Source organism: Hordeum vulgare, chromosome 5H (assembly GCF_904849725.1).
Source record: "Hordeum vulgare subsp. vulgare chromosome 5H, MorexV3_pseudomolecules_assembly, whole genome shotgun sequence".
In the NCBI taxonomy this organism is placed as follows: Eukaryota; Viridiplantae; Streptophyta; class Magnoliopsida; order Poales; family Poaceae; genus Hordeum; species Hordeum vulgare.
Genome location: NC_058522.1, coordinates 498414765 through 498425828, shown reverse-complemented (window position 1 = coordinate 498425828; position 11064 = coordinate 498414765). Strand labels below are relative to the sequence as shown.

The 11064-nt window shown below is 44.5% G+C and overlaps 1 protein-coding gene across 2 annotated transcripts; it reads right to left on the bottom strand.

The window, feature by feature from the left end:
* Positions 1-1671: 1671 nt before the first annotated feature.
* On the bottom strand, positions 1672-10798 carry LOC123400050 (zinc finger CCCH domain-containing protein 19-like). Of its 2 annotated transcripts, XM_045094444.1 has the most exons (13): positions 9225-10798; positions 9055-9134; positions 8467-8654; positions 5794-6787; positions 5579-5706; positions 5046-5105; positions 4890-4940; positions 4727-4797; positions 4382-4530; positions 3298-4284; positions 3137-3190; positions 2128-2965; positions 1672-2091 (listed from the first exon to the last, which is right to left on the bottom strand). In XM_045094444.1, the coding sequence occupies exons 1-13, from the start codon at positions 10643-10645 to the stop codon at positions 1926-1928; spliced, it is 5187 nt and encodes a 1728-aa protein (XP_044950379.1). In that variant the 5' UTR covers positions 10646-10798; the 3' UTR covers positions 1672-1925. The 2 variants fall into 2 exon arrangements, with proteins under 2 accessions (XP_044950379.1, XP_044950378.1); XM_045094443.1 differs by having other exon boundaries at positions 1672-2965; positions 9225-10796.
* Positions 10799-11064: the final 266 nt, after the last annotated feature.

Here is an 11064-nt window from a genome sequence, read left to right as displayed (position 1 = left end):
CTAACTCTCTACTTGTGTTAATCCTTATTACGTACTTGTATTTGATTATTGTTTACCGGTTGCCTTACTTCACTCTAAATAGCTTACTCCTTGTCATAGCAATTATTAGGCCTACGCTCATATTCCGCACCTTTGCCTAAAATTGCTAAGTAATTATTAAAATTTGAAACTGTACCTATTCAACCCCCCCCCCCTCTAGGTCCATCTCGATCCGTTTCACTTGTGCATGAACCGTTGCTTCAAGTTTATACGGTTTCATTCTCTCTCTTCTTTTATTATGTGCCATGTCATCAAAATTATCTATATGGCAATTTTACCAACGATGATCATACGACTATTGGAGATGCCCTTATACCACCCGTTTCCTACTTTTAACAGCCCCTTGGATCACAACTTCCCTGGAACTCCGAATCAACTTTCGTTTTTGAAACTCCCACGGTATTTTATATTAAACTAAAATGCAGAAAAACAGGGACCACAGTCCACAATGTTTTCAAGATTACATGGTCCAAAAAATGAAGAGAGAATGTCACAACATTGAAGAGAAGGTGAGGATATACTACATTAAAAAGACGAGCAGCTAAAATGGAAATTACAAAGAAGAGCACCAAAGAGAGAAAGCTTGCTTCTTGGAGGCCCTGATATGATGGTTCTCGAGATTAAGGTCAGCAATGAAGAGAGCATTCCAGGGCCTTTGCTTTTGCTGAAAACTGAAGGGATTTCATATTTTTCAAATGTTCATATAGTCGTCTCCAAAAAACAGGGCCCCTGAAACACATTTTTGGATCCGGAAGCCGGGTCACTTTAACATCAGACCGGCACCTAGAAGCAAAAGGGCACTCAAAAAATAGACGATCCAACACACTAGAAGAGCACGAAGCACAGTTAGTGCCAATGTCTAGAGCCATATTGGCCACATAATCGCTCATGCCTGCTATTTCAATCTGTCCACCGGTGTCGGTGGTACTGGTAACCAAGCAAATACATTTTTGTTTCGGTAGGCATATGTCTGCTCTTTCAAATCTTTGGCAAGACTGGGTCAATGTGAGGACCATCAAACATGAATTTATAATAGCTGGCTGCCAAAAATATTTCCCATGTTTAACTATGTCTCTTCATCTGTCAGCTGAGCAAATTTGATGCTTCCACGGAAGCTATCAAGTAGTAACACAAAGCACATGATGCAACTCTTCAAAGGCCAATTCAGAAAGGGGCAGCCAAAGGAGTGGTGCACTCTTGAAGCACACTTTGAATGGACATGCCTGGATCATGATGCACAGTAGAGTATAAACTGGGGAATCTTCACCTCGCCTTCTCACCAAACATCCTTCCAAAACAACAAGAACGAACCAACCAAGATCAAGGAATGCACCTCAAAATACCACCAAAAAGTGCCGGGAAAACATCTTGCCACCAGAATTATCCAACCCCACAAACTCCTTGAATAATTTAAACAGGTCAGGCAAAAGCAAACAAAAATTAGAAGGGATGGCACAAACTACATTTGCAGTAAAAACCAAGCCCACAAGATCTTTGTGCAAGGCAGCTAGCTAAACAGGTCACGCAAAGTTCCACAGAAGCAAACCTTCAACAGATAAACAACAACACCTGACACCCAACAAGAATGCATAGACACAGCAGCAGCAGCTCAAGCAACATTACAACAGGACCTACCTCAAACCCTTGCATCTCCGACATCAGGATTTATTCAGAAAATGTATTAGTTTGGTTCCAAGGCAAGAAAACACAAGTGTAGGATGCACATGATGCTTTAAGCTACAATTCTTCTACATGACAGTTCAGACGGGGTGCTAATCGCTACTGCGCATCAGGTAGGTAGGTAGGTAGGTTCGGAGGCCCGCAGGCTAGCTACTGCATATACAACAAAACAGGACAATGGACCAGAAGAAGCCGTCGCCATGCTTCTACTGCCTCTCTTTTGATTCTGACTTATCAGTCTTCTCACCGTTATCCCAGCTGCCCTGCCTGTTGTCGGGCCTATCTTGCTGCCCCTCGCTGCCTGACGCTTGACAATCAAAATGTTTATCGTTTTGCCTGTCATGCTGAGGTCTCTCGTTGCTCGAAGGCCGCCTGTCATGCTGAGGTCTCTCGTTGCTTGAGGGCCGCCTGTCATGCTGAGGTCTCTCGTTGCTTAAAGGCCGCCTGTCATGCTGAGGTCTCTCAAAGTGGCGATCGTTTTTCTGTGAATATCCCTCGTCTCCATGCGTATGGGACCAGGGGCAATGCTCTCTGCTGCAGTAACCACGACTCTGGAACTGATAGCAGAATCCCCTACCATAAGATGTGGGAGGTCGTGGCCCTCGACCCCCAGACTGTGGCCTCCATGACCTCCCACTCGAGCCACCACCATTAAAATCCTGCTGGTTGTTCCATGTCGGGTTCTCACTTGGTGAATTCCAGTTCACGTTATTATTCCCCTGGCCTGTGCCATTTACAGGGTTAGGACCTGGATTTCCCTGCGCAGGAGCACTCCAGCCACCGACATTTTGACTTGCATTTCCAACTTGGGGCGCCCAACCAGGATAAGAATTTGCATTTCCTTGCGCAATGGCACCGCCCCAAGGGGCCGTCGTAACTCCTTGCATCTGAGCTCCCATCATAGCAGCTGCATTTGGAGTCCCTTGGCCTTGATTTGTAGCCCACACCATATTCATGTTGGTGTTTCCTGGATTGGGTGCGACCCAGCCCATGTTTTGGACTGCATTTTGCTGTGTTGGCATAGTCATACCCATGTTGTAACTGGCGGCACCTTGTGCTGGTGCTGCCCAGGGCATGTTCATATTAGTCTGTCCCATCATTCCCCAGGCCATGTTTGCATTACTCTGAAGTGCGGATCCCCAGTTCGTATTTCCAGCCCCCTGAGCTTGGCCAGATGTGTTTGCCACTTGTGCATGTGTCATCAGCTGCGTCGAGTTGGAGGCGTCGGTTGATTGGTTCCTTGCGTCTGCAGGTGATCCATAATAACAACATTAGGGAGGTTTACACTTGAAACCCATAATTCCCATGGAGCAACAAGAGATGTTCAAGATTGAAAACCCCTGAGACTTCGCATTCAAACTGTTGGAAACAAGATTGCAGAGAAAACACGGCATAAAAAGGACAAGCAATGAGCTACCTTCAAATCGCGGAGTGTTTGATGGCACAGCTCCGGGCTGAGCTAGTCCACGATCTGCAAGGAGAAAGAAATAATATACATCAAACTAAAATACATATGTACTACAAATTCCAAATTTCAACCAAATTTTTTAAGCATATAAACCATGCAAAGGGACTTACCTTCACCTATTTCTGTGCCCACTGTTGCAGGAGCTGGTACAGGAGTTAGCTGACCTACATTTCCTGCAACTGTACTATTCTGTCCTGAAAAGCCTCCTCCTATGGTAGGCTGAGGAAGCGTCATAGGATTTACTGCAGCACCAAACTGACTCGAGGATGCATTCCAACTTTCGATGAGAGATTGTTGGCTTGCAAAAGCTGCCTGAGGATTCTGCGTACCATAATAACTTTGTGCGCCAGACTGGATCATGGTTGATCCGGGATTTGTTGTGTCCGGGAAAGACTGTGACTTATTTAAAACTGCTGATTTTGAGATATGTTCACCAGCTTTTGTCCTTTCCACAAGGGAGTCACCAGAAGGTCTAGCACCTACATCTGAGCTGCTTCTCAAGTAACCTTTATCCGTTTGAGAAGAGCTACCAAGTGGTGGTTCCCATGGAGGCAGGTCTTTCTCAAACTTCCCAGCCAAAGCATCAGGCAACAATATTGAGTCCTCCTGCTTCTCATTAGACTTCCATATTTTCAAATTATGAGGGAAGTACCCACTGCTGTTCCATTTACGCAGCTGAACTATTGAGAAAGGGCCTTGGATTTTATTAGAGGGGTCCATGTACTGCCATATCTTTTCAGACTCATTGACTGTTGACTGTGATGCTGGCGTTGGCGACATTAAATTAGCCGTTAGAGTTTGAGATGAGATAACAGATGGCCCATGTGGAGTCTTAGCTGCCGTGGCTTCCACATTAACTTTTTGTGCACTGACGTTTGGACTCTCTGATTTACCTGTGTAACCAGCACTTTCACCATGAGAAGAAAATGTAGATCTACGTCCATGAGGTGATTCCAATTGTGTACTTGACCATGTGTTTCGGTTTGACTCCCAGTTAGTTCTTGAATCTCGTGCAGCGTTCCTACCCTCTCCTTTACCAGGAGACACTGGGTTGATATCTTTCCTAGAGAAAGAACCTCTCGGCCTACTGAAGCTACCTGTATAAAAGAAAAATGGAAGTCGATGTCAGACTCATAAGAAATTTGAATCAGGAAAAGAAATTAAAGCAGAACAAAGCAAAATCAAGTTAAGTACTTCTCTCAGCATCCTCCTCTGGTTCCTCTGGAGATTCATAATTCGGATCCATGGCAGGGTCGGCATGTATTTCAGGTTCTTCCTTTAGCCTACGAGCACGCTCCTCTGGAGTACTTAGAAGCTTCAGCTTCTCTACACACTCTCTAAGCGTAGATACTGGTCAAGGCATGCAAGCTAAATTATCATGCAACAGAAAGAGATGTTTCCGAATTGCATCAAAAACTAAATTCAAAATACAAAGAAACAACCAGAAGAAGAAGAAAAAAGAGATTTGACCATAATCTTGAATCATGATCTACAGAAACAACTAAATATTGATTGATCAAATAATGTCAAAAAGGATATTCTTTTCTATGGCCCATATCGCTGGCGCGATCACGAAGATGTGCAAGACGCATCTTTTCACTTTCAATCCACTGCAACAATCCAAATGTCATTCATGAATAAACAAATGAAATAGAAATGCTTGACTGGAAACTTCTAAAGTTCTTCAATACTAGTTGCTTACATCATTCACTTTCACAGACTGGAGAACCCTTGCCTTCTCCTGAATCTCTCCCTGGAAGATAGGATGGTTACAATAGAAAAACAGTGCACTGTAATACAAACAGAACATAATAATATGCAACAACACCACAATAATATGTAATAACAAAAACATTACCACCGTCAGCCTTGAAATGAATCCACACTTTATGCTTTGTCGTAAACGTTTGCATTCCTCCTACAACAAGAACAATGATAGCAATCAAAAATATGCAAATACATCTACTGAATAAGCGCATTGCTTATATCATTATAGTAAAAGGTCGGTTACGTCAGCACCAATCACTTATTAACAGTATACAAAGTGTCAGTAACTAAAACCAATACTTACTCCATTCCAATGAATAAGGCGCAAACTCATCCCAAAATCAAACTTTGACCATAAATTAAACCAATAATATATATTTTTGTGACTTCAACAATTTTACCACTGAAAACCTCTTGTGAATACGAATTCAAGGATATAATTTTTGTCACGCATAACCAACATTTAGTTAGTCTAATTTATGGTCAAAGTTTAATTTTGGAATGTGTGTGCACCTTATTCATTGTAATGGAGGGAGCAATTCAGTACAGATGAGAACTATGAAACCAAATATGTATGGATTTCCTATTGAGGACGACTATCCTATTCCTATATAAAGAAAATACCTCAGTGAATTCTTGATTTGAGGTTATGTCAATAGTAATAACCTCTTTCTTGTCCAAGTTTAGTATCTCTAATGTTATGTCAGTTGTCTTTTTCCCACATTTATACTTCTCAGCAGCTGTTCCTGTCCCTGCGCACAAATAAAAAAATATTCAGTAATCAGACCCATGAAGAGCTGAATCTGACAACATCAGTTCTGAAAGGGAACTTATCTTACCAACAATCTGCACAAGTCGATAGATGTCTTGCCTTTGACCTGTACCAGATATACGTATTCTCACAAATGCTCCAAGTACTTTCTCACTAAATGTGTCAGCATCACCTATCAACTCTTCCATTAGGTTGCGACGCAGGTATATCAAGCCAATATTATGGTTATCTATCGCGGCGAAGTCATCAAGGTTCGTTTGCAGAGCTCTCTGATCATACTTCCGTGATTTCCTTCTTTTTTCTGAACTCATCACAACTGATGCTTCACTGTTACCATCAGCATCCTGGCTAGGATCAGGGTCTACAACACCACCATGGTTGCCATCGATATCAGCTGGTGAGACCTCAGCCAAAGGAAAATGAGATTCAAGAAGCTTCAGCAGTTCAAAATGCCCAACACGTTCTTTCCCAGAGAGACTTTGGAGCCAAGAATCGCAAACTATCATGCTTTTCCCGCGAGGATCCCGCAGATTTTCACGTGCAATATAGTCAAGTACAAGGCGTTGAGCTTCAAACTGAGATAGAACTGATTTGTCACCATTCCTCATATGTGCAACAAAATCCAGGAGCTCATTTGAGGCCCAATTTGCCTCCTCAGCTGAGGATGTTGATGTCCCTACACTTTCAGATTCTTTTGGTCCATGATCACTGCTCGAAGCACGCTTTGACAGTTGTCTAGTCTTTGCACCTCTGGGCTTCTTAGGCTTAGCATCACGGCTAACTGAGCCTTGTTTAGTATATTTACGAGTGGTGCCTTTCCCTTTGGAGCTGTCCTCGTCAGCAGCACGCTTTAATCGCTTCTTTCCCCTCGTTTTTGGTGAACTGTCTGAATTAGCCTCCTCTTCATCATTAGCTTCAGGTAGTTCACTAAGATAAGACCTATTATTTAGATGCCTAGCGGCTGATATTTCTTCATATGGCAATGGTAACTTCTCTTTCAAATTCAGCCAATAATCCTTGAACAAAGACCACCAGCTATCTTTGTCATCAAAATCTACATCCTGTTAAATGCAATCATACAAGTAGAAAGTATGAGCATCAGAGAACCATTAATAGATCATTTCATGCATGTAAAGTTGCTGACATGACAAACGGTCAGCAGGAAAATAAGGCATCTCACAAGCAATTTGCAGCAATACTAAGTTAAATGGACATGTCATGACAACAAAGCAGAAGGAAAGATCAAGCAGAAGCTAAACATAGACTAACCAACCAAAAACTTCCCGGCATCCTCAGTCTATCTGGAATATAAGAATGGACAGATGATTAATGAGCATTTAAAACAGAATAGGTTATTTGTGCAACATGCCATTGTTTTCTCAATATGGGTGTTCCCGTAAGTGTTTAGTCCCCTAGCCAACACCATAACCATGGATTAGGAACATGGATAGTTGTAATCTTCTAAATACTGTTGTCTACCCGCCAGAATCTTCTCCCAGCAGACCCTCCTGTTGCAGATCCAGCGGCACACTACAGCATCTACAGGTTCACGAGGATCGATATAGCATATACCATGAAACAAGTATGCTTGCATATGCACGACCCATGCGAGCAGCACCTCCCCCTCGCCAAGCAGGTGATTTCATACCTTAAGGGCGCACTTTATCATGTCCTCCAGCTCACAGCCTTGTTGACCAACGCTCCCATTGCCTACACCGAAGCAGACTGGGCACATACCAAGTGTGCAGCCTCTGGTTACTGTCTAGGTGATTCCATACCTCAAGGGCACACTTTATAATGCACTCCAGCTCAGAGCCTTGTTGACCAACGCTCTCATTGCCTACACCGAAGCAGACTGGGAACATACCAGGTGCTCAACTTCAGGTTAATGTCTAGGTGATAACCTTGGACATGATCCTCCAAACGATAAAGCATGGTTTCCTGCTAGAGTGCGGAGACCAAGTACCATAAGTGGCTAACAATGTCATCAAGCTAGCTGGGCTGGCAAGTACTTCAAAACCTGAATGACCCTACTCCCAAGCAACGGTTGTTTACTGGTACGAAGTACATGCCATATAAATACCAACAGCCCCGTCCATCATCAGACAACTAAGCAATTCGTAATTTATATCACTTTGTCAATAATCTTGCTTCCATGGGCAAGTTTGTGTTCTGCATGTGCCTTGTGCACCTAATGATCAGAGGTGTACCCATAAGTAGGGTCTCATTTGTTATCCTTCAGCTTATCCGCGGATGCACCTCGATAGTTTTTAAAGCACACCAGCCACTTATGGCAGCACGGGGAAATGATTACCGTCCAATGCAAAAACAACAAAATTGAACAACTTGAAGTCATGACGATTCTGAATGCTAATGCAGAAGTTGCATGCGAAAAGGGTTCAAACATTTCACGAATGCAGTATACCAGGTTTAGCATCCAGGTAACAATAGTTATTGGTACACCATACATGTTAGGTTCACCCACTTGATTTTACAAAATCAAAGATAGAGCACATGCCAATATGTATGCTTAAATTATACAAAGATCTAAAGGATGAGCATTAAGCTTGCAACATTTCCAGGTTCAGAACTATCATGCAAACAAGAATCACAAAACACTAACGAACTCCTCGATGTCATAACAGAAAACAAAAATATATAAAAACGAGACATTAGATGAAACTCTGAACTCAAAGAAAATATTAGACTGGGGAAACTAAGAGTAAGGTGAAAGGGTTACCATTTGCTCAGTTGCCTCCTCTTTGTTCTCTATCAGCATCACAGTATTCATGCATGTCTCGCAGAAGCCTTTAGTTCCTCTGACAGAGATGAAGTTTGTCTCTTTAATGCACGTTTTACACAAGGAGAAGGTACATGTGTAACACATTTGGCGAGCAGGTTTCTGACAGTTGCTACAAATGTGCCACCCTGACAAAATTACGCAAAGTAAATGGAATCAAATATAAGAATTCTGGGAGACTTTATAGGTATGCTGAGCATCAATACTAGTCATTGTCTACCTTCACAAAAAAAACATTATGAATGCATGTATCATTGTAAGTATTTCCTAATTCATGCACGGTAAAAGATAGAAGCTAATTTTCGTCACGGACAAATAACACATTTTCTAAATCAGATATAATATTACGAACAGGAAAATTATGTGATAATCCCAACAAAGGAATTGTAAATAAGGAGGTCCGTTGCAAGAATTCCTCCTAAAAAATTATTGGGGATGATTCATGATTGTAATATGCAATATCCACAAAGTTGAAATGCAAATATTTAAGCACTCGGAAGGATTCAGACTAAAGATCATCCCACATACCACAAGTCCATTGGCCCTTTGACTTGAAGAAGTCGTCATCCCGATTAATACAAGAAGGATGATAAGCCTTAGGACAATACCTGAGGACACAAAATGAGTAGTCAACAGCTGTAAGATAGTTGTGTATTTTTTTAAAGGCAAATGGAAAATAACATAGATGTCGCACAAACCTACGATCACAAATCACAAGTTCACCGCCATCAAAGCAAATGAAGCACACCTCCTCCTCATCCTTCCTTTTAACAGATGGCTTCACCACAGCCTGAGCTTTCGAAGATGCACGACCTCGTTTTGGGCGCCCTACACCTCTTCGTGCCAATGGTGGAGGTTCGTCATCATCGTCATCCTCATATATCTGCACATCCTCTTCTTCAGGTACATCACCAGCCATGTCAGCTTCAGCTTCTTCCGGAACACTGTCAGCCTCTTCAGCGATGTTTTGCTCAGCCATATCATCTTCTTCATCTTCTCCAGCCATAGTAACCGCATGTTTTTCAACACCCTCCTCGTCTGCACCATCATCACAGGCCTCTTTTTCCTGATTATCGCCACCATCCACCTGCATGTCCTCATCTGTGGCACCCACACCAGCTGCATTAGTACAGTTCTCCTCATTGACATCTCTACTGATGGAAACTGCATCCATCAACGTCCCCTCATCTGCAGAAGCATCACCAACTGTTACAACCCCTTCATCCTCATTGCCATTTCCAGTTGAGGCAAGTATATCCATCTCTGTGACCTCCTCTACAACAACATTATCAATCATGTTGAGTTCAGCTTCTACCGGAACCCTATCAGCTTTTTCAGCAACATTTTGGGCAGCCATGGCATCTTTTTCACCCTCACCTCCAGCCATAATAACTGCATGACTTTCCATGCCCTTCTCACCTGCATCATCACCAACAGCTGAAGAGATCTCGTTTTCTTGATTATCTACTATAGCCAGGTGAACTGTATCCACCTGTATGTCTTCACCTGTGGCATTAACACCAACCACACCGGCAGCTTTCTCCTCATCGACATCTGTACTGATGGAAGCTGCATCCATCTGCCTCCCCTCATCCGTCAAAGCATCACCAGCTGCTGCAACCGCTTCCTCTTCATCGTCATTTTCAGCTGAGGGATGTGTATCCACCTCTGCAACATCATCGTCATCTTTGACAAGCTCTGCTTCCCTATCAATTAACTCAGTTGCAGCAACTGCATCCATAGGTGCCCCCTCCTCATCATGAGCATCCACCCCGTAATCGCTAACCGCGATATCACTATCCACAATAAGAGGAGCATCACCTTGCACACCAAGTCCAAATTGATCAGCCTCGTCAGCACCATCATGAATCCCCTGACCAGTCTGGTCGGAACCGACATCAGCACCCAGGTCTGCGGGGTCATCCACAGCAGCAGCGTCCTCCTCATTCGACTGCAACCCAGCGGCAGCGCCCTCCTCGTCAGCCAGATCACAGTCGTTCTCGACACCTACAGTCTCCCCCGCCGCCACGTCGTCTCCAGCGGCCAGGGCGTCCTCCTCAGGCTTCTCGCCCCCTCCGCCGCCGTCGCCCTCCAGCACGATATCCGGGGTGGTCGGCATGGCCGCCTCCGCCGCGCCGGGGACAGGGACGGGCCTGGACGCACGCAGAGTTCGTCGAGGTTATCCCCGGATTGAAGCGGCCAACCGCCGGATAACCAGACCGAGGGAGCTCGTACCTCGGAAATCAATGCCCGAGGACGCGGGGCGGGCGGGGGCGGGGGCGGCGCGGGGGGTGACGAGGCAGGGCGGGGGAGGCGGCGACGCGCGCGGAGGTTGGGGAGCGGGGGGGCTGGGGCGTCGGCGGCGAGCGGGGAGCGGCAAACGGCGGCAGCTCTAGGGCACAGCGGCGGTTGCGGCGAGACGACTATAGGGAAAGAGGATTTTGGAGCCGCATCGGTTTTGGATTGGAGTTCCGGGGTAGGGTACGCTCGGCGTGAGGGGAGCCGTGGCCTGGGAGAGGAAGTGCCACGGACTCTTCT

What these genes read in the sequence shown, in the direction of transcription:
- LOC123400050 (XM_045094443.1), bottom strand. Translation starts at nt 10,645, where the DNA reads ATGCCGACCACCCCGGATATCGTGCTGGAGGGCGACGGCGGCGGAGGG. An exon ending in CAAATCAAGAATTCACTGAG is followed by an intron (nt 5,106 to 5,578) that starts GTATTTTCTTTA and finishes TTCTTGTTGTAG; the next exon opens with GAGGAATGCAAACGTTTACG. An exon ending in AAACACTCCGCGATTTGAAG is followed by an intron (nt 2,966 to 3,136) that starts GTAGCTCATTGC and finishes GATCACCTGCAG; the next exon opens with ACGCAAGGAACCAATCAACC.